The sequence below is a fragment of the Indicator indicator genome, chromosome 26, assembly GCF_027791375.1.
Source record: "Indicator indicator isolate 239-I01 chromosome 26, UM_Iind_1.1, whole genome shotgun sequence".
Lineage (NCBI taxonomy): Eukaryota > Metazoa > Chordata > Aves > Piciformes > Indicatoridae > Indicator > Indicator indicator.
In genome coordinates, this window is record NC_072035.1 from 682009 (window position 1) to 704403 (window position 22395).

The window sequence follows — 22395 nt, forward strand, 5'->3', positions numbered from 1 at the left end:
TGAGCAGAGCCTGGCTCCAGCTCTGCACATCTTTATCAACAGGAATGAGGGCAGCCCTCAGGCTCCTGTGCTCCAAGCCCCAGTCCCTCAGCCTGGCCTCACAGATGTTTCACTGACTGCAGCAGCTCTGTGCCTCTGGGCTGGGCTCTCTCAAGCAGTTCCTTGAGGTCCTTCTTGAACTGAGGGGCCCAGAACTGGACACAATACTCCAGCTGTGGCCTCAGCAGGGCAGAGCAGTGATAATCATGAAGTCTCCTGGTTCCTCTGACTAGCCAGACAGCACCTTGGGATGCTTGTGAGGGACCCTGGCTTTGTTCCCTCCCACAAGCAAGTGAGCCAGAGCTCTTGGCTCTCTGAGACTGTAATCATGCAGGTCCTGCATAAAACCTGTACCAGCTCTCTGACTGAAGGATCTTTGCCATCTGTAACTATCTGCTTGATCTTTCCAGTCTTCAGCTCTCTTGCACTTGAATCTGTAATCAGCATCTTGCTAGAGGGGATGCTCCAATTCTGGTGAGACATTGGAGATTTCTGCTTGTTTACTGTCATTAGGCCTAAAGCTCTTATGATTGAGCAGGGCTTTTGCTGTTTCACAGGGTCTTGTAGAGGAAAGAATGTGGAAAACAGGATAGGAACTTTGCTAATAACTTCTCCTCCCCCCCCAAAAAATTAGAATCAAATAATTTTTAAAATGACAACTGGCATATGCTTTTGGGATGGACATGGTTTGATCAGTCTGTGATTCCCAGAAGGGTATTTCCAGCCCACAGAACACAAATCAGCATTCAGCATTCTCCTTTGCCTCTATGAACCAAACCCCCTCTCCTTCCTTTCCTCTGCTCTGCAGTGAAGTTCTCTCTAAAAGAGTCAGCCTGGCCCTGCCTCAGATGCTGCTTTCTCCTGCTGACATTACAAATGAAGTAAAGCAAAGCTCCCAGCAGTGAGACCTTACACTTAATAATTGTCCCAGCTGCTGGGGGTGTTTTGCCTGGAGCAAGCAGCTGTCCCTGGTTCTCACTGCACAGGAGAGGCTCCTGCACTGAACTCTCCAGAGGGGCAGTGCCTGTATGAATTTGTGATTGGTATCCTACCTGATACCTTCCTGTTAACTCTCTGAGCACAATTAGCCACATTTCATGGCAGCCCTGGAATTTTCCAGAGAGGTTTAGTGAACTTACACTGGGGGCAATGTCTGGGTAGGGCTAAAAGGCCTGAATTCAGCACCCCCACTAAAAGAAGGCTGCATTTAAGGCTAAAGGTTGCCTGATCTGTTAGGGCTGGCTCTCAGCAGGTGTTCTTGCAGGTAGTTACCCTGGGGAAGAGCTGAGGGATGGCTTCCAGTGTGTGTGGGGGGGCGGGGGGGGGGGAAACTGGAGGGGCTGGGGGACAGTGAAGGGCTGATGTGTGGAGAAAGGCTCCAGGATCCCCATGAGAGAGAGAGCCACTGTTTGCTGAGACAGGGGAAGTGTTTGTACAGCCATCATTTCATACTGAGCATTAAAATGCCACTTCTAACAAGCTAAGGTGTTGTGGAGACAGCAGGAATTCAGGTGTCTGTAGGTGACAGGAGATGGAAGATGGATTCAATGAAAGGAAGAGAGGGAAAAGAGGAAGCAAAACTCAGTGCTTTGGGGCTGGCTGGAGCACCTGTAGGGCCTGAGCAGTGTGCTGGGAGCTGGCTGGAGCACCTGTAGGGTCTGAGCAGTGTGCTGGGGGTGGATGGAGCACCTGTAGGGTCTGAGCAGTGTGCTGGGGGTGGATGCAGCATCTGTAGGGCCTGAGCAGTGTGCTGGGGGTGGATGGAGCACCTGTAGGGTCTGAGCAGTGTGCTGGGGGTGGATGGAGCACCTGTAGGGTCTGAGCAGTGTGCTGGGGGTGGATGGAGCACCTGTAGGGTCTGAGCAGTGTGCTGGGGGTGGATGCAGCATCTGTAGGGCCTGAGCAGTGTGCTGGGGGTGGATGGAGCACCTGTAGGGTCTGAGCAGTGTGCTGGGGGTGGATGCAGCATCTGTAGGGTCTGAGCAGTGTGCTGGGGGTAGATGGAGCACCTGTAGGGTCTGAGCCGTGTGCTGGGGGTGGATGCAGCATCTGTAGGGCCTGAGCAGTGTGCTGGGGGTGGATGCAGCATCTGTAGGGCCTGAGCAGTGTGCTGGGGGTGGATGGAGCATCTGTAGGGTCTGAGCAGTGTGCTGGGGGTGGATGCAGCACCTGTAGGGCCTGAGCAGTGTGCTGGGGGTGGATGGAGCACCTGTAGGGTCTGAGCAGTGTGCTGGGGGTGGATGCAGCATCTGTAGGGCCTGAGCAGTGTGCTGGGGGTGGATGGAGCACCTGTAGGGTCTGAGCAGTGTGCTGGGGGTGGATGGAGCATCTGTAGGGTCTGAGCAGTGTGCTGGGGGTGGATGGAGCACCTGTAGGGTCTGAGCCGTGTGCTGGGGGTGGATGCAGCACCTGTAGGGCCTGAGCAGTGTGCTGGGGGTGGATGCAGCACCTGTAGGGCCTGAGCAGTGTGCTGGGGGTGGATGGAGCATCTGTAGGGCCTGAGCAGTGTGCTGGGGGTGGATGGAGCATCTGTAGGGCCTGAGCAGTGTGCTGGGGGTGGATGGAGCACCTGTAGGGTCTGAGCCGTGTGCTGGGGGTGGATGGAGCACCTGTAGGGCCTGAGCAGTGTGCTGGGGGTGGATGGAGCACCTGTAGGGTCTGAGCAGTGTGCTGGGGGTGGATGCAGCATCTGTAGGGCCTGAGCAGTGTGCTGGGGGTGGATGCAGCATCTGTAGGGCCTGAGCAGTATGCTGGGGGTGGATGGAGCATCTGTAGGGTCTGAGCAGTGTGCTGGGGGCTGGCTGGGTACCTGCTGTCAGAAACAAGCTGGTTTCTCTCTGCTGGGGGATGTCTTCTCCAGACCACATTCCTTTACAGACACTGTTGGAGCAGCAGCTCCATGGAAAGTGAGGAATGGCAGTGCAGATTAATAAAAGCAAGTGAGCATGTTGTGCCTCAGTTGCTGTGGCACTTCTGTGCCCCCTGCCTGCTGCCACTGAGCCTCTCCCCTTCTGTCCACAGAACCTGCAGTGGGCTCGGGACGTGCTACTGGGCAGCGGGGTGCCCTGGCAGCAGCTGAAGCACATGCCTGCCCAGGGCCTCTTCTGTGAGAGGAACAAGACCAACTTCTTCAATGTAAGTCCATGCAGCTGAACTCTCTCAGCCACCCTTCTAACACCTGCCTCTGCTTGGGGAGGGCTGGCATCGGGAAAGAACAAGTGGCCATGAGTGGCCAGAGGAAAGGCAGAGCTGTATCCAAGGGATATTTGCTGGGATTTTCCCCTTTTGAAGGGAGTCATATTGGAGGGATTATTTCAGATGAGCTTGAAAACATGGGGAGAGAAAGCACCAACCTCATTTACCAGGTGCTTGGTGGCTGGGCCCTGTGTCAAAATTGGAGTTGTGTTCATGTTTGTTGTCTTCTTGTTTGGGGCAACCTGGCTTGCACTCCTCATGACAAAAACCTAAAACACCAGTACTGGTCACTCCAAGGAGTCTCTGCAGTTGGAAGGAGCTTTGTTATAATCAGCTTTTGAGGGGTGCCTCAGCAGAAAGACTGCTTCCAAGTTGCAGAGTGCAGGAGCAGCACTGTCATATAAACTGTCCCTGTGCCATCTTCTAGTCCTCAGGGGTGTCTGTGCCCCTCAGTGGCATGGGACACCGAACACTTCTGAGATTTAGCTGAGCACTTATCTGTCAGGTTCCTTGCTGTGATTGCAACCTAACACACTGCTGGTGTATTCAGCACCTCAGGCTTTTCTGTGCTATGATCCAGGGCTTTGTGCCTTCTGCTCTTTTAGGATTCTGTAGCTGTTTTGTGGCTTGGAGTGTGTGCTGAGAACCTGGAGATGTTCTCTCTGTCTTCCTGGGCTCTGTATCTGTTACATGGTTGCCTGTGCTTGCAGTGACAGAATTTGACATTTCTGCTTTCCCATCCAGTATCTCTGCTCTAATATTTCCATTGTGATATTTATTTCCATTTGGTATCTGTTAACATCTTCATTTTTGCTGGGTCTTGTGTTAATTAGCACCTCTGCAAACTTCTGGTAAGTACAAGGTGAGTGCTTTTCTCTGATTATAATCCCTCAGATGGGTTGAACAACACAGAATCACAGAAGCACCAAATGCTAGGAAGGGACCTTGAATATCTCCAGGGGTGGGGCCTCAGCTACCTCCCCAGGCAACCTGTGCCAGCGTTCCACCACCCTCATGGTGCAGAACTTGTTCCTCACATCCAGTCTCAATCTGCTCTGCTCTCATTTCAAACCATTGCCCCTGGTCCTGTCCCTGCAGACCTTTGGGAACAGTCCCTCTGCAGCCTTCTTGTAGCCCCTTCAGGTACTGGGAGGCTGCTCTGAGGTCTTCCTGGAGCCTGATGTGTGAAAATTATGTTCCTAGCTTGACCTACTGTCTGCCAACAGACACATTTAATGTTAGTCAAAAGTCCTCTGTAGAGATCACTGCCTCCAGGCTTAAGAGATGTCTGTGTGGAGACTCAGCTCCAGTGTGTCTCAGCTGTGCTGCCCATACCTAGCACATGGAGTGCCTCAGACAGCGAAACAACTCCTTGAGGCCTTTGCAGATCAGCCAGTGATAACATCCTGATTTATTCCCACAGGCATGGGAGTTAATCTTCCTGTCCCCAGGTACAGTGTCCACTGTGAGTTTAGCATGATCACGTCTTTTGGTGGTCTCATTTTTCTACCCAAATCCTCTTTAAGTATCACTCCATGTGGAGCATGTGGCAGTAATCTAGTACAGATGACACAGACATAGCACAGTGACAAGATCCAGATCCCAGAGGGAAAGGGCTACCTACAAGTGCCTGTGAAAAAAAGCTGTTAGTGCTAGCTGACATTCCAGAATTGGACAAAGCTGGGAACAACTTGGGGAGAAAAAAACATTTCTCACAACTCTGCATTGACCTTGTTTGTGTTAACCCTCGACTGCAGAGCTCCTGGGCAGGCTGTGGGTGAGCAAATGTGCTGCACCATCTGGGTCAGTGCTCAGGAGGCAGCCTGGGCTGTCCTCCATTGCATGCAGATGGTGGTGCAGCCACTGTCCCAGCTCCTGTCTTCACTTGCAGTTGGATGATAAACCAGAAACTAGAGAGCTCCACAAAAGTAAGTAGTCACATCTAATCTGAGACAGTGTATGGCCAACCTAAAGATTCTGTGAGCTGGTTTGTCCTCCAGGGTCCTCCTCAACAGAAACACTTTGCCTGAAGTGTTTTGTTTACTCCCATGAAATGCATTTGGCTTTGTTTTAGAGAAATCTTTTGCCTTCGTGATATAACAGAGTTAAGTGCATGTCTGTGTGGCCTTCTGTACAGACCTTCCTAGTGAAATACCTTTTTCTTCTGGTAGCATTCATGGGGTTTCTCTCTTGCCCAGAAGGTTCAGGGTTGTTGAAATGAGAGCTGACTCAATTTTACAAGTCCAAACAGCAGTGAGCAACAGAGAGAGAGCTTGCAGCTCAAAGCCAAGTAGGGCCTGTGCCAGCCTGCTCCACCCAGGCATGCTGTAAATCATGCATACTCCTGGCAGAATTATTTATTAAATGTTTATGACAGTACTGCATGGGAAGAAATAAACCTGAGCAGAGCTGTCTGCTGTTAAATTCTCCTGCAGAGCTGCTGCTCTGCCTCCCATGTGTCATGAGCTGTTATCTAATTTGTTAGCTGTCACTCAGCTGTGACTGAAAGCTCTTGGAACTCATTTTCTTATTGCCTCCAGAATGAGCAAAAAAGGGACATTCCCTTAGCCCTGATTCCTTCTCCTTTGCCATACTGCAGGAATGCCAGGATGCACAGGACTTCCCTTTTGTCAGTTCTCAGAAAATAAAAGGGCTTGCTGCATTATTGTAGCTGTTTGTCTCCCAAAGAGAAAAGAATGAGCCTGATCTTTCTAGCACATTCCTGGCCCTGCTAATGGTGCAGCCATTGTGTGAATGATGATGGCAGTCAGAATCCTAGACTGGCTCAGGTTGGAAAGGACCTCACAGCTCATCTCCTCCAACCTCCTCACCATGCCCAGAGACACCTCTCAGCTAGACTCAGCTGCTCCAGCCCTCATCCAGCCTGGCCTTGAACACCCCCAGGTAGGAGGCAGCCACAGCCTCCCTGGGCAGCCTGTGCCAGACTCTCACCACCCTCACACTCAACAACTTCTTCCTCAGCTCCACTCTAACCCTGCTCTGCCTCAGCTTCAATCCATTCCCCCTTGGCCTGGCTCTAGACCCCCTCAGCAAAAGTCTCTCTGCAGCCTTCCTGCAGGATCCCTTCAGGTCCTGACAGGCAGCTCTGAGGTCCCCCTGGAGCCTTCTCCTCTCCAGGCTGCACACCCCCAGCTCCCTCAGCCTGGCCTCATGGCAGAGCTGCTCCAGCCTCTCCTGAGTTTCAGCTGTACCTCTGGAAATGAATGCCAAGGCTTTTCTGTCTGGCCAGGCACACATTTCTCTCTAACCTGCATGTCCTGGTAGCCTGTAGCTTTTGTCCTCTTTATGTCTGTGTGTCAATAGCTGGAGAAACTTTTCATTTATTTAATTATTTCTTTTAAAGAGGGAGAGGACTCCAGGATGGTTTCTATGGTAACTAAATTAGAAATTAATTCAGCAACAGAAAAAGAAAAAAAAAGAAAAAACCCTCCCCAAACATTGCTTTATATAGCAAGGCTCTTTTTTTCTTTTTTCTCTTTTCTGTATTCATTTTTCCTGCCACTATTAATAAAACAAAGTTAAACTTTGTGCACAGATGCTGGGGATTCATCAGGCTGTGGGTGGGTGGTGATGGGGAAAGCAGCATTCTGCTGGTCCAGCTCAGTGTTCCAGTAACTTCTCCATATGGTTTTATGTGCAGTGTTTGTATTTTCCTGGCACATCTTCCCTGCTGATAATGATTTCTTGTCATCAAGACCTCGATGTCCTTCTTTGGTAGCTGTTCCCTCCCTGTGGAAGCTGTGCATGCACACAGTGGATTCTAATGCAGGAATTCCTCTGCAGACTCTTCAGGATAGTTGTGCTGGATTTCATTCCAGGAGACACCCAGTTTGTTTATTCTCTGCTGTATCCTTCAAGCTCTCCACTCTGTGGTCCAAGTAAGCAGGGTCAAGTTGGAAGGTGTCCAGGGAAGGGCCATGAGGGTGAGCAGAGGGCTGGAGCTGCTCTGCTATGGAGACAGACTGAGAGAGTTGGAGCTGTTCAGACTGGAGAAGAGAAGGCTCCCAGGAGACCTTGTTGTGGCCTTCCAGTATCTGAAGGGGGCTCCAATAAAGCTGGGGAGGGACTTTTTAGGGTGTCAGGGAGTGATAGGAGTGGGGGGAATGGAACAAAACCAGAAATGGGGAGATTCAGATTGGATGTCAGGAAGAAGTTCTTCCCCATGAGGGTGGTGAGACACTGGCACAGGTTGCCCAGGGAGGTGGTGGAAGCCTCATCCCTGGAGGTTTTCAAGGCCAGGCTGGATGTGGCTGTGAGCAACCTGCTCTGGTGTGAGGTGTCCCTGTCCATGGCAAGGGGGTTGGAACTGGATGAGCCTTGAGGTCCCTTCCAACCCTGACAGTTCTGTGATTCTAAGTTAAGGTAGCAGGAGCCAGTAGATGAAAGGTAGCAGTGATTTCTCTTTACAGATTTGCTGTCTCTGTTAGAGGAAACTGGTGAGATGTCAGCTAAGGGCAGGGCTGAACCTGTTCTAGACATTTATTGAGTCCAGTCTGGCCTGGAGAACCAGAGATTATCAGGGCCAAGGGCAGCTCTTCAAGGCAACTTGACCAAAACCTCATGTTCACTCTTTCCTACCATGTGCTGGAAAAGCCTGAACTGAAGGCAGCAGCATGTTAAAATCACTTCCCTATAACTTCTACTGCTCTGCTTTCCTTCCTGTCCTTGGCTGGTGATAGATCTATGCTACTCTCCTGCTGCTCAGAGTTGGTGTGTGTCTTTTCAGTTGGCAAGTGTGCCTCCAGCTCCTAGACATCTGCTGTGTGCAGTATGAGTCTCCTGAGAAACACAGTGCCACTTAAATCAGACTGGGGAGAGGAGAAAGGACTCAAAGGAACTTACTGTACATCCCTGTGAGTGAGACTGGCTGGGAGTGGTGAGAGCTTGAGCTTATTCTAAGAGATTTCATAGAATCCTAGACTGGCTCAGTTGGAAGGGGCCTTGGGGCTCATCTCCTCCAACCTCCCCACCATGCCCAGGGACACCTCTCAGCTAGACTCAGCTGCTCCAGCCCTCATCCAGCCTGGCCTTGAACACCCCCAGGCAGGAGGCAGCCACAGCCTCCCTGGGCAGCCTGTGCCAGACTCTCACCACCCTCACACTCAACAACTTCTTCCTCAGCTCCACTCTAACCCTGCTCTGCCTCAGCTTCAATCCATTCCCCCTTGGCCTGGCTCTAGACCCCCTCAGCAAAAGTCTCTCTGGACTCCCCCCAGCAGCTCTGTGTCCTTCTCCTGCTGGGGACACCAGAGCTGGAGGCAGGATTGGAGCTGAGGTCTGAGCAGAGCAGAGTCCAGAAGCCTTGAAGCTGCCTATAAAAAGCTCAATAAGTTTCTCAGCCTCTGCCCAACATGTTGTTTACAGTCCTGCACTCCAGCCTCTTGGAAAAAAGGAACTCATCAGTGAAAAATGCCCCTTGCTCACAGAGCTCTCTGTCTCCACATACCCATGCTGTTCTCTCTGGATAACTTTGCAGGCTTCCAAGGCCCAGCTAGTAAAGATGCCAATCAATCTAAACCCCTGGAGATACAAGCATGGGGTCCTGAGCTGTGGTTGTGCCAGTGGATGTTAAACAGCTCCTTTTTTTTCCATCCTCTTTTCCCTAGGAAAAGGTTCTTTTGTTGAACAGATGAATTTCTAGACCAAGGTAAGCTAGGCAACAAACAACTCTGAAAGAAGCTGGGGAGGGACTTTTTATGGTGTCAGGTAGTGATAGGACTAGGGGGAATGGAATGGGTCCAAGCTAGGTGAGGGGAGAGTTAGATTGGATGTCAGGAAGAAGTTGTTCCCCATGAGGGTGGTGAGACACCGGCACAGGTTCCCAGGGAGGTGGTGGAAACCTCACTCGTGGGGGTTTTTAAGGCCAGGCTGGATGTGGCTCTGGGGAACCTGATCTGGTGTGAGGTGTCCCTGCCCATGGCACTTAAACTGTGGTCTCCATCCTGGGACTGGGGTGAGTCACTAAAATGCTGGGGGTTCCCTAAGCAGTCAGATGGTGGGGATCATTCCATGAGCTTGGGGTAACAGCTAAAATGATTGCTGCTTACACGTCCCTCCTTTGTTCCTCCTGGCAGACTGCACTGAGGCTTTAAGAGAGTGTCTTGGGGTTTGGTTGAACTGGAGGCAGTGCTGCAGGTGGGGTCTGAGCAGAGCAGAGCAGAATCCCCTCCCTGTGCTGCTGCTCTCCCTGCTCTGGATGCAGCTCAGCACACAGCTGCCTGCTGGGCTGCCAGGGACCATTGCTGGCTCCTGGGGAGTTTGTGACCAGCTGACAGCCCCAAGGCCTTCTCCTCAAGGTTGCTCTCAAGCTGCTCCTGACTCAGCCTGGATTTGTGCTGGGGATTGCCCTGACCCAGAGGCAGGACCTTGCAGCTGGCCTTGTTGAACTTCATGAGGTTGGCTGCCCAAGTCCCTCTGGATGAATCCCAGCATGTCAAGCTGGCCACACAGCTTGGTGTCATCTGCAGACTTGCTGAGGGTGCCTCAGTGCCAGTGTCCATATTGCTGGCAAAGGTGCTAAGCAACAGGTGTGAATGCAGTGCAATTTCAAAAGCATTTTCATTGTAGCAGAAGAGAAAATAGAGGAGGAATGCAAGGCTGGGGATCAGCAAATGTGCAGAGCATTGCCAGGCTGTGTGCAGAATCCAGTCGGTCCCCTTGCTGCAGTTCAGAAGCATCAGCTCCTATGTCAGAAGGTAGGATTTCAGCTTGTGCCTCCTGGCACCCAGGCACTTAGGAAGCAAAAAGACTTGAATCAAGGAAGAAAAGAGGAGACAGAGAGACAGACAGGACTGACTGCCTGACACATTTCCTGCTCAGAGAGCTCTCAGCCTAGCATTTAAACAGTGATGGCATGACAGAATTGTTTTGGCTGGCAAAGCCCTCCAGGATCATCGAGTGCAGCCATCCACCTACCACCACCATGGCCACTAAACCACATCCCCAGGTGCCATGGCCACATCATTCAGCTGAGGTGACCCTGCTGGCGAGGTGTGGGAGCAGAGGGGAGAATCTTTTGCAGGGTGGGGTGGTTCTTTGTGAAGGAGCAGGCAGTGAGTGCTGCTCTCCTCCTGCAGTCTTTGCTAGAAGTCCCAGCAGGTGTGTTCTGGACACAGCACTGCTGTGGCAGTGTAGGCAGGTGAGCCATGCACACGTGGGGCTGCTTTCTGGGTTGTGCTGGCACTGCCTTTTCAGTCTGTCACTTTCCTCCCTTCACAGTTTGACAAGTCTCTCCTTGACTTTTTTTTTTTTTTTTTTTGCAAATAATTGAGGCAAAAGCAAATCTCCTGCCTCTGTCTGTTCTCCAAACAAGAAGGTAAAGCAAAGCAAAGTTGTCTTCCTGCCTGAAAACCTGAGAGCTGTCTCCAGTGGCAGAGTGAAGCTGGCAAAATGAAAGCCCTGGGAAATACTTACATAAGACCAGAAAATCTGCTGCTCTGGATTAGACTGGGTTCCCCAGCAGGAGAAGGACACAGAGCTGCTGGAGTGAGGCCAGAGGAGGCAACAAAGATGAGCCAAGGGCTGGAGCAGCTCTGCTGTGAGGCCAGGCTGAGGGAGCTGGGGGTGTGCAGCCTGGAGAGGAGAAGGCTCCAGGGGCACCTCAGAGCTGCCTGCCAGGACCTGAAGGGATCCTGCAGGAAGGCTGCAGAGAGACTTTTGCTGAGGGTGTCTAGAGCCAGGCCAAGGGGGAATGGATTGAAGCTGAGGCAGAGCAGGGTTAGAGTGGAGCTGAGGAAGAAGTTGTTGAGTGTGAGGGTGGTGAGAGTCTGGCACAGGCTGCCCAGGGAGGCTGTGGCTGCCTCCTGCCTGGGGGTGTTCAAGGCCAGGCTGGATGAGACCTTGAGCAGCTGAATCTAGCTGAGAGGTGTCCCTGCCCATGGTGGGGAGGTTGGAGGACATGAACTCTGAGGTCCCTTCCAACCTGAGCCAGTCTAGGATGCTCTGATTCTAGGCAGATATTCTGATCCTGTAGCTGTTGTTACCTGACTGTATGCAAGAAGGTTAAAAATATCTGAGTTAAAGGAAGTAAATAAATGCTGCTGCTGAAGGAAGAACACCTTTTAATTGCTGTAGGCCTCCCATTGCACTGGAAACTTGAGATGACTCTTGTCTTGGCAAGGAAAAAGAAAAAGAGCCATCTCTCAGTGAAAACAATGTCCTGCTTCCTCAAAAACAAAAGATGGAATCTCCTCTTCCTCAGTGGGACCAGAGTTCATGCCAGGATTTACCATGCATATCCTCTGAAATGAAGGGACTCAGCTGAAAGTGGAACAGAATTTCAGATCTCTTAACCTTAACAAACTCTGTGCTGTGTTTGCAAGGCAAGCTTGCAGCCTTATCTTGACAGTACAGCGAGGTCTGGAATCTTCCTGAACATTTGTTACTCCCCCCAGAACCTTTCATCAAGAAATCCCAGTGTGCAAGTTAAAAATGCTTCAAAGTGTCAAATCCCTCCCATCTGGCTCCTGGTATTGTGGCACTGGAGAGCATGTGCTGGGGCTCACATCCCCAGTGTGATGTGAGTCTGGTGATGCTGGCTGAGATGTTCCTCCAACTTCCTCTGGTTGTTCCTGATTTAAAGATTCAGGGAGGGGGAGGCCTCTGATGAAATGAGACTCCTAAAGCCAGAGACAGAGTGAAATACAAACTTGCCCCTCTGGGATGGTCTAGAATAGTGCTTTGCTCTCTTCCTTTTTCACCCTAACTAACTGAAAGGTAAGTCCAGGTCTTTGAGGATCTCCTAGGACAGTTTTCTCCTTCTCAGGCTGGTTTGCTGGGCTGCAAGGACTCGTGGTGGTATTTGTTTTGAAAAGGACAGATGTTAGGTCATCTTGTTGACCCTGGCCATGTTTCAAGATCTTTGGGACTGCTCTGTCAGTCTTTTTCCCATCCACCCTCCCCAGCCAAAATGCACAAAGTCATGTTTTTTTCTTTCTGTATGCCCTAAACCAAGCTTAAAAAGCAGTAGGTGTTAGCTGTCTCCTGTGTGATTTACCCTGGGGGATCCTGTTCTAGCAGGAGGGTTGGACTTGATGGATCTTCAGAGGTCCCTTCTAGCCCTACCACACTGTCATTCTGTTTCTACAACCTTGCTTTGCACAGGCTGCAGATAAAATACTGCATCATTTCTTACCCCTAATCAGCCAGAAGACTTGAACAGTGTCCCAAACACTGCCCTGTGTCAAAGTGATTAATGAAGAGGCCTGTGAGAGCTGAGGGAGCTGGGGGTGTTCAGCCTGGAGGAGGCTCCAGGGAGACCTGATAGCAACCTTCCACTGCGTGAAGGGGGCTGCAAGAAGGATGGAGAGAGACTGTTCCCAAAGGCCTGCAGGGATAGGACAAGAGGCAGTGGCTTCAAGCTAGAGAATGACAGATCTGGATTGGATATCCTGAGGAAGTTCTTCACTATGAGGGTGGTGGAACACTGGCACAGGTTGCCCAGGGAGGTGGTTGAGGCTCCTTCCCTGGAGATACTCAAGGTGAGGCTTGATGAGGCCCTGGGCAGCCTGATCCATTTGGGGATGTCCCTGCTGACTGCAGGGAGGCTGGACTGGATGAGCTTTGGAGATCCCTTCTGCCCTGGACCATTCTATGATCTGTGACCCAAGAACGTGGGGGCAGTGGTGCCAGCCATCTGCAGCAGGCATTTCAGCAGCAAGCCTGGAACAGGCAGCAATGGGAGCAGGACTGCCTGAGGAAGAGGTGTGGCTTGGAGGTGTGCTTCTGCCTTGTACTCCCTTTTTGTCACCACTAAGGAAATGGTCGTGTCCGCTTTTTGCCACTGAATCTTAGGAGGTCTGTAACGTATCTCGTGCCTGGAATATGAAGTCCCACACCCTGCTGGTTCCCACAGGTACAGGGGATGCCACTTGTGCTTCACTGAGGTGTTTTTACCATAGGTAATCAGATTGGAATTCTTTTGCTCAGGGGCACCCCAAGTCATGAACACCTGCACTTGCAAGTGGTGCAGAAGTCATTCTGCTTGTGATGGTGCAGACCATGTGTGCTGTGGGAGGCTGCAATGCAATCCAGGGAAATTCCTTGGTGATTAATAAAAGTGCTGATGGAGGGAGATAAGAATTGATAAGGAACCTCTAGAACCTGAAGGAATCAAAGCTAATCTGTGGTGGAAAATGTACCCTTTAAACTCTGCAGAGATAAGTTTGTTTCCCTGTTTAGAATTGGTAATGAACCTTTATCAAATAATGCTGCTACACCGAGGCAATAATGAAGCAGAGGTGTGGTAAATACTCCCAGTTACTGAGGCTTTAAACATTTGCTCGTTTGTAAAGCAGCCTGAAGCCCAGTAACTATTCACAGATTGCATTGGGTTGGAAGGGACCCTCAAAGGTCATCTTGCCCAACCCCCCTGCAGTCAGCAGGGACAGCTCCAACAGCTCGTTTACCTTTCCTTATCACAGAAAGCTGTCTTGTGTTCTTGCTGCTTTTTATGGCAGCATGGCTGGCTGCTGCAACAGCTAAGAGGTGTTCATTACCAAACAGAATCCCTACTCTGCCATGCTCATGGCTTTAAGGTGTTTAGTTATGCAGAGCTGTTTCATAATGTCCAACCTAGTGAACACCCACTCCTTGGGCTATTAACTTTAAACATTTTATGACCTATTTAGTTCCAGGGACCACCACTTACTTAATTTGCATAAATAAATGATAACACGTAGGAAAGAGCTCCAGTGCAAGTAGAGGAGGTAGGAGCTGGGCTGTTAACAGGGACTAAATTGCAGGTCACAAAGAAGCCTATTTGCATACATAGAAAGCAAACATTCCTTTCAGTTCTGCATTTAAAACACAAATCCAAGTTGTGCAGTCAAAAGAGTAAAGGTTAATGGATTTTTGAAGTGGTAGTGAGTGCCCAGAACTGCATAGTTAATCAGTGTAGAACGGGGTCATTGCCTTTGGTAGTAAGACAGAAGAGGTGATGAAGCTGACTTTAAAGAGGTGGCCGTGCCTGTAGTGAAATTTTGAAACAAACCAAACCAGTGAAATCTTTAAAACAAACCAAACAAAACAGCTGAATTGTGCAGCTGAAGTGGAGAGATACAGCCCAGGGTATTGTTGATGAATGTAATTTGATAAATGATAAACTCTTTAGTTTTCTTGTTGTTCCAAGCTGCTGTTAAGCATAAATACACGGAGTGAGGTCCCAAAGGGACAAGGTGTGTTCAGCTTTCGCTGTGAGAAGCACAGGACTGATGTGTTAAGAGGAACATGAAGAAATGAAAAGCTGGGTAAAAAGCGGCTCAAACAATGGGAAAGATCTTAGCAGCTGGCTTCTGCGTAGCCTGTAGGTACTGTAGCAGTGGTGAAGTGGGGCTATTAAACCTGAGGTGTTAGGATAGATTTTGAGCACTTGACAGTAATCCTAGCAGTCAGGAGCTGGGGGTGGGGGGTAGGGAACGAGACAAACGCCTGCAACGTTTGGAGAAGCCAGGAGGAAGTCACAGCAATTGCTCTGCTGGCAGAAGCGAGGGAAGGGAAGATGTAAAGATAAAACGTTTAAACTTCTCTGATGAAGGTAATCAGAGAAGCCTGGCTGAGCGGCTGGCAAAAGGGAGATTTAGCTGTGCTAAACTCAGATTGAGAAATACCAATCAGTTTGTGAGGAAGGATTAGATGGACTGAGGTTGGCAGTGGACTGGTGCAGGCTTGGGGTCTGTTAATAGGGGATTGACTGAAATAAGCAGAAGTACGGAGGGAAAAGACAAGGGCAGAGCTTTGTTTTCCCCTTCAAATAGTTTGAGAAAGGGAAAAGGACGCGATGGAAAGGTAGCAAAGAAACGTGGCACCAGCACCCCCTGGTATTTCAGGAGCTGGAGATGAGTTTAACCCCCAGGGACAGGGAGAGGGGACGCTGTGCCAACGTAAATCCAAGGAAATGGTGTCGGAGGATCATCCTGCCCGTTGGCGAAAGGTGTTTGGGCTACACGGCGGGGAGCCGCGAAGCGGCACGGCTGCGGGGGCGAACACACGGCAGACACCGGCTGCGTGCGTGGCGCCGGAGGCCCCCCGGGCAGCCATGGCTGCAGCTGCCGGCGGGGGAGCCGCTTGCGAGCAGGAGGCGGCCGGTGGCAGGAGGCCTCTGCCTCTTCACTCCGCGCCCAGCACCCAGGCGAGAAAGCTGCAGGGACAGCAGGAACCTGGCCGCGCTTGAGAGAAATAGGTCAGGAAGGGGCCTTGGGTGGCGGCGGCGGGGCGAAGGGCGGCGGAGCGGCAGCAGCGGGGTTAAACTGGGTCAGGGAATATTTCGGGAAGGTTTGGCGGACAGGTGGGAGCAGATAACCGCTCGTTATTAATGGCTGCGAACCGACGGCAGCAGCTGTTTACTCACTTGCCCTAAGTGGGATGGCTGCGAGCCAGGCTCGGCTGTGACAGGGACCAACGTCCTCCGTAAGCGCAGGAGTGAACGGCTCCAGCCCTGCCCGCCGCCCGCGGCACCTGGGGGCAGGGGAAGGGGGCAAAATCAAGTCGATAAATAAATAGCGGCCGCGGCAGGAAATCGGAGGTACGCCGGTTCCCAAGGGTCGGGCAAACTCCGGTGCGAAAGGAAGTATGCGCCGAGCCGGGGCGGGGGCGCAGCGGCGACGGCGCGGTCAGGTGGGGGCGCGGGGGCGGCGCGGAGCGGTGCTGGGTGCCGGGCCGGGGGCGCTCTGGCTCGGTGGGCCGCCGGGGGAACTCTGGCGGAGCCAGCCCCACCGCCCCGGGAATGGTGAGTGCGAGGGGCGGCCCCGCCGCCCTGGGAAGCGGCCGCCCTGCGTGGGGCGGGCGCGGGAGGCTCGAGGGGAACTTCCCCCCACACCCCTCCCAGCGCCCCGCGGGGAGGCCGCGGCCGGCGGGGAAGCCGTGCCGGTGCTGCAGCCGCGCCGGTGCTGCAGCCGTGCCCAGTGCCGCTGGCTGCGGCCGGGGCGTTGGGCTGCGCGGGGATGCCCCGGGGGGAGGGGCGGCGCGGGGCCCTCGCTGGGGACGCCGAGGCGCTGCCGTAGTAAGTTTGCGTTCTCCCTGCTGCTAGAAGCACGAACAGCCGCCGGCAGCTCCGCTTCGTAGGGCGTTTCTCGGTGAGACTGGACTGGCCTTTCCCGAGCAGCCGGCCGTGCCCCGTGGCGGGGACTCCCTTTCCCGGGGTTGGGCGGGCTCCGGGCCCCGTAGGCTCACCTACAGCGCCGAGCAGGCAGCGCGGGCAGGCAGGAGATGGGCTCTGATGACCTTTGCCGCCGTGGTTGGGAAATACCTCTTTCCTTAGTTCCGTTCGCCTTCGGTTAGAGGCCGTAACATCCCTGCCTTGCCGCACAGAGGAAAATGGTGAAAGTGATGGGAAACGGAGAAGCCAAGAGAAGTTTGGAAGGGGGGACGAAAGGGTGAGGGATTTTTGTTTTCTTCTGTCTGCATTGTTTGGGGTTTCTTGGGCTCCTTCCTCCACCCCCTTAGTGGGATGAATTATTTAGCGCCCTCGTTTTCAGTTCAGCCCTAAAGCTTGCAAGGGGAGGCTTTCATGTCTAGAAAGGGGATTAAAAAAAAAAAAAAAAAAAAAAGGCGGTGGGTCTGTAGAAAGCATGTCTGGCACAGAGCAACCCAGCTGTGATCTCTGCTGTTGTGCCTACGCCAGCCGGGCTCACGCTGGAGATTCCCCTGCTTACCGCTGACCTAACAGCATGAGCTACTATTCTGTAGCAACCCCTGCTCCATTCAGCTGGAGGGAGGCAGGATAAGAGGATTCCGATGTAATTAGCAGGTTGTTAAAACCGGTGGGCTTTGACCGGTCACATGTTGAGAATTTTAGAACGTGTGTCTTAATTGCAGCCAGCCCCGGTGGTGCCTCAGCGCGAACGCTGGGGCAGCTTCGTGTTTCTCTTGGGTTGTCGTGTGAATTTACTGCAGCCTGTGTTTATTTGTGCAGCAGCAGATTATTTTGTTTTGTGGTGTGTGCTGTGGGTACTTTGCACGAAGCAGATGCTGTGGAGGCTTTTATTACCCCAGGGACTGGGGGGAGCTGCAGGATGTGCCTCTTCCATTGGAGCAGCGTGTTCAGGCTGATATCTTGAATATCCAGATACTGTTCTGCTTGTTTTCAGTAAGAGGACTTTGGTGTGTTGTTAGCATCTTTAGCAGGGGCTGAAATACTCTAAAGGTAGAGGCATTCCCCTCAATAATTACGCTGGTGGTTCTCAAGCAGAGACTTCCCATCTCATGATACCAGTGAAATCCAAGTGCAGCAGGCTGTAGCCTGTCTTCTGCCTGCCGAACTGAGCCACTGCCATGCCTCATGCTAGAGGAGGCTGTTGTAGTATTGCTGCTGGTTGAATATTGAGGCTCCCCCTGTGTATGCTGTGATTTATGTGACTGTAAATAGCATAATTGAATTACAGCTTCTCTGCAATGCCTTGCTCCTCTGGCCGTGTCAGAGATCACTCTGCTTTAGCTGTGGTGCTAGGCAGGCTGCTGCCGAAATGTTTGCTTGAAGTAGACATTTCCACTGACTCTTACAATTGATTCGAGAACTCCTTTCATTTGTTTGGGTTTAAGTTGCTGAGGAAGCTCTGGGAGGCCCTGAAAGCAAGACAGCTTTAGGTGTTAACACACGTTCCCCCCTACCCCCAAAAGGTGAACTACTTGAGTAACAATTATTTTTTTTGTTGCATGAATTCCTGTATCAAAGCAGAAAAGATATCTGGAGGTTAGCTCTGGGGTGTGTAACAGTAAGAGTTTTTTGCCTTTTATAGCAGTCAGGGCTTCTACTTGTTGGACAGAGAAGGGAAGTGTTCCATGGGGGGAAGAAGAGATGATAAAAAGTTATCTGTCAACTCCTAATAATTTAAAGACCCTAATTGGTGAGGATGAAATGTGCAAACTCATGCAGAGCTGGAGTTGTTTCACAGGAGCAAGGCTTGACTCCTCTTTACCACTGCACCTGTCTCTTTCTGCTTCATCACCACTCAAATGATAAATTTCTTCCTTGCTACCTATTTTAAACAAGCTGCTTCTTGCCCTCAGTTTCAGCTGGCAAACAGTTTGAAATCCAGCCTGTTCTACTTCTGTCATTCCTAAGCCAGTGGGAAACCTCAGACAGAACTGTGACCTTCAAAGATGAACTAAGTCATTTATTTCCAAACAGACCCTTAGAGAACTGGCATGAAAAAAAAAGGACTAGGGAACCCTGGTCTGATCTTACAGCAGGGCCACGAGAATGATGTTGGAGCAGCTCTGCTACGAGGCCAGGCTGAGGGAGCTGGGGATGTTCAGCCTGGAGAAGAGGAGGCTCTGGGGAGACCTAATAGCAGCCTGCCAGTACCTGAAGGGGGCTACAAGAAGGATGCTTGCAAAGGCCTGCAGTGACAGGACCAGGGGCAATGGCTTTAAGCTGAAGAAGAGCAGATTTAGATTGGATGTTAGGAACAAGCTCTTTACTATGAGGGTAGGGGAACACTGGCACAGGTTGCCAGGGAGGTGGTTGAGGCTCCATCCCTGGAGATATTCAAGGTAAGGCTTGACGAGGCTCTGGGCAGCCTGATCTAGTTGGGGATGTCCCTGCTGACTGCAGGGGGGTTGAACTGGATGATCTTTGGAGATCCCTTCTGCCCTGGACCATTCTAGGATTCTATGACTGTTCTCACTGGCTATTGTTTTAGCTGTGTCAGAACACTAGAGGAGTTTACATTTTGGTTCAGCTTTCCATTGCTTTTGTTCTTTCCAGCCTTGGTGAAAAATGCAGGTATTTCCCTGTGCTTCCAGGCTGTGCTCACATAGCAGAATATCAGCTGGGGCTGGAACCTGCCATTCGTGTCACTTTTTAAACCCTAATCAAATTTGATCACCGCTAGTGAACAGCTGAGTGTAACATATTTATTTTTTTAGTTCCATTCCTGGCATGTGTGGTATTTTCTGTCTTCTCCAGGTTCCTTCTGCTAGTTTCTATTCAGGCTCTTAAAGATATTGACAGTTCTTTATTGCATTTTGATCGGCAGCTGCTTCATCTTTCTAGCTTCACAGTCTAGTCACTGCAATTTACTAATCTTGGTTGAGTCCTGAATAAGATGCAAAGCCTCTGCCTAGGCATATCTGGGAGGATGTGGCTTGTAAGCTGCTAGACAGGAGTCAGGTCATAGCAATGCTGATGAAAGCTTGATGACCTATTGGCAGTACCCAACCAGAGGTAGTGCTTAAAACTACAGATTGATATGTCACCTCCTAATCAGAGAATCATGGAATGGGTTGGGTTGGAAGGGGCCTCCGAAGGTCACCCAGTCCAACCCCGCTGCAGTCAGTAGGGACATCCTCCACTAGATCAGGTTGCTCAGAGCCTTGTCCAGCCTCACCTTGAGCATCTCCAGGCATGGAGCTTCAACTACCTCCCTGGGCAACCTGTTGCAGTGTTCCAGCAGCTTCATGGTGCAGAACTTAAAATCATAGAATCAGCCAGGTTGGAAGAAACTTCCAAGGTCATCCAGTCCAACCGATCTCCCAGCCCTGGGCAATCAACGAGACCATGGCACTGAGTGCCTCATCCAGTCTCCTCTTGAACGTCTCCAGTGATGGTGACTCCACCACCTCCCTGGGCAGCACATCCCAATGAGCAATCACCCTCTCTGTGAAGAACTTCCTCCTAACATCCAGCCTATACCTCCTCCGGCACAACTTGAGACTGTGTCCTCTTGTTCTGCTGCTGGTTGCCTGGGAGAAGAGACCAACCCCCACCTGCCTACAACCTCCCTTCAGGTAGTTGTAGACAGCAATGAGGTCTCCCCTGAGCCTTCTCTTCTCCAGGCTGAACACCCCCAGCTCCCTCAGCCTCTCCTCATAGGGTTTGTGTTCCAGGCCCCTCCCCAGCTTCGTTGCCCTTCTCTGGACATGTTCTAGTACCTCAACATCTCTCTTGAATTGAGGAGCCCAGAACTGGACACAGGACTCAAGGTGTTGCCTGACGAGGGCTGAGTACAGGGGAAGAATAACCTCCCTTGTCCTGCTGGCCACACTATTCCTGATCCAGGCTAGGACACCATTGGGCACACTGCTGGCTCATGTGCCAGCACCCCCAGGTCCCTTTCTGCCTGGCTGCTCTCAGCCACTCTGTCCCCAGCCTGTAGCGCTGCTTGGGGTTGTTGTGGCCAAGGTGCAGAACCTTGCACTTAGCCTTGTTAAATCTCATCCATTGGCCTCTGCCCACCCATCCAGCCTGTCCAGGTCCCTCTGCAGGGCCCTTCTACCCTCCAGCAGATCAACACCTGCACCTAGCTTAGTGTCATCTGCAAACTTACTGATGATGGACTCAATTCCTTCATCTACATCATCAATAAAGATATTGAATAGGATGGGGCCCATTCAATATCTTTATTGTTGGAAGATTGTTGTTTATTGTTGGAGACTCCCTGCTGTCAGCACAGGGCTGCTGCATCCATGTCACCAACTTGTTCCTCACATCCAATCTCATTCTGCTCTGCTCTCATTTCAAACCATTGCCCCTGGTCCTGTCCCTGCAGGCCTTTGGGAACAGTCCCTTTGCAGCCTTCTTGTAGCCCCTTCAGGTACTGGCAGGCTGCTTTTAAGATCTCCCTGGAGCCTTCTCTTCTCCAGGTAGAACACCCCCAGCTCCCTCAAGCCTGCCCACAGCAATGTGGCTCTTGTGTGACCAAGTGCACAAATCTGCTTGGGTTTCTGTCACATCACCCAGAGCCTTCTTACCTTTTCGTTCTGGGCATGTCAGTCGAGAGAAGCAGCTGAAGGAAGCCCAACAGGTCACTGAGAACAGTGTCCCTCTCTGTAAAGGCCTTGGGTGTGCCTCCCACAGAGACAGATGCTGTAGCTGCATTGTTACTCACAGTGCTCTGAGATAAGAGAAAATCCTGGCTGAAGGACACATCTTAGTCTCAAGGTATTGTGAGGAGGCTGCTTCTAGGTGATTTGATGTGAAGATGAAATTTTGTTTCAAGATGAAATCAACCTGAAGGATTTTCTCTAGTAGCTTTAAAGGTTATCACTTGATTGTGTTTCATGAGCTGCCTTCTGATAATACTTGAGAGGGTTTTCTCTTTTCGAAGTAGCAAGTAAGTGATCTCTGGACCTCTTGGTTTCTGTTCCTGCAGATGTCTTTCAGCAGGATCTCCTGATGCCAGGTACTGTAGTGCTTTGGTGCTGACAAGAAAGAACAGAGTACTTGAGCAGTGCTGCTCTCTGAAATGATGGATTTTGCTCTGCACTACTGAGCTGACCTGAGACCCTCTGATTTTTTGGTTACTTTCTGAGATTTTGAGTCTAACTTGGTGCTGTGTTTGTAAAAAGCATACAGGTGGCTGATGCTGCTTGTTCTAAGTGCTGTATGAATATGCTGAAGTACTTTGGAAACATGGGGATTTCACAGCTTCTCATCTTGACATCTCAGTGTGGGTGTCCTTATGTACAAGAGAGTCTGAAAGCTTGAAAGAGACTCCCTGCTGTCAGCACAGGGCTGCTGCATCCATGTCACCTGTGAGGCAGGAGTGGGCATGGAAGCATCTTGCTTGCTGAAAAGTAAGGGATGTGAAGTTGAAGAGCAGTTTTTATTGGCTTTAAAATGTGTAATATTTTGGTTGAAGAACTTAGCACTCCTGACAGCCTACTTCACTGCTCAAAATGGTAAAACAGTTGAGTCTTGCATGGGGGGTGTGTGGAATGCCTTGCAATTAAAAGGGTGATCACCTAAATTTTATGTGTTGGGTAATGAGTTTTTCACATCTAGAAGTTGGATATTTAAGTATAGAATTGTCAGGGTTGGAAGGGACCTCAAGGCTCATCCAGTTCCAACCCCCTGCCATGGGCAGGGACACCTCACACCAGAGCAGGTTGCTCACAGCCACATCCAGCCTGGCCTTAAAAACCTCCAAGGGTGAGGCTTCCACCACCTCCCTGGGCAACCTGTGCCAGGGTCTCACCACCCTCATGGGGAACAACTTCTGACATCCAATCTGAATCTCCCCATTTCTAGTTTTGCTCCATCCCCCCCCAGTCCTATCACTCCCTGACACCCTGAAAAGTCCCTCCCCAGCTTTCTTGGAGCCCCCTTCAGATACTGGAAGGTCACAAGAAGGTCTCCTGGGAGCTTTCTCCTCTCCAGACTGAACAGCCTCAACTCTCTCAATCTGTCCCCATAGCTCCAGC

General features: G+C 51.2%; 1 protein-coding gene across 1 annotated transcript in view; it reads left to right on the forward strand.

Moving 5' to 3' along the window:
- The window catches only part of CABIN1 (calcineurin binding protein 1), a 100132-nt gene that overhangs the window by 42644 nt on the left and 35093 nt on the right, over window positions 1–22395 (forward strand). The window contains exon 29 of the mRNA XM_054392900.1: window positions 3061–3174. Coding sequence (XP_054248875.1) covers window positions 3061–3174 — 114 coding nt within the window. The remainder of the gene's footprint in view (window positions 1–3060; window positions 3175–22395) is intronic.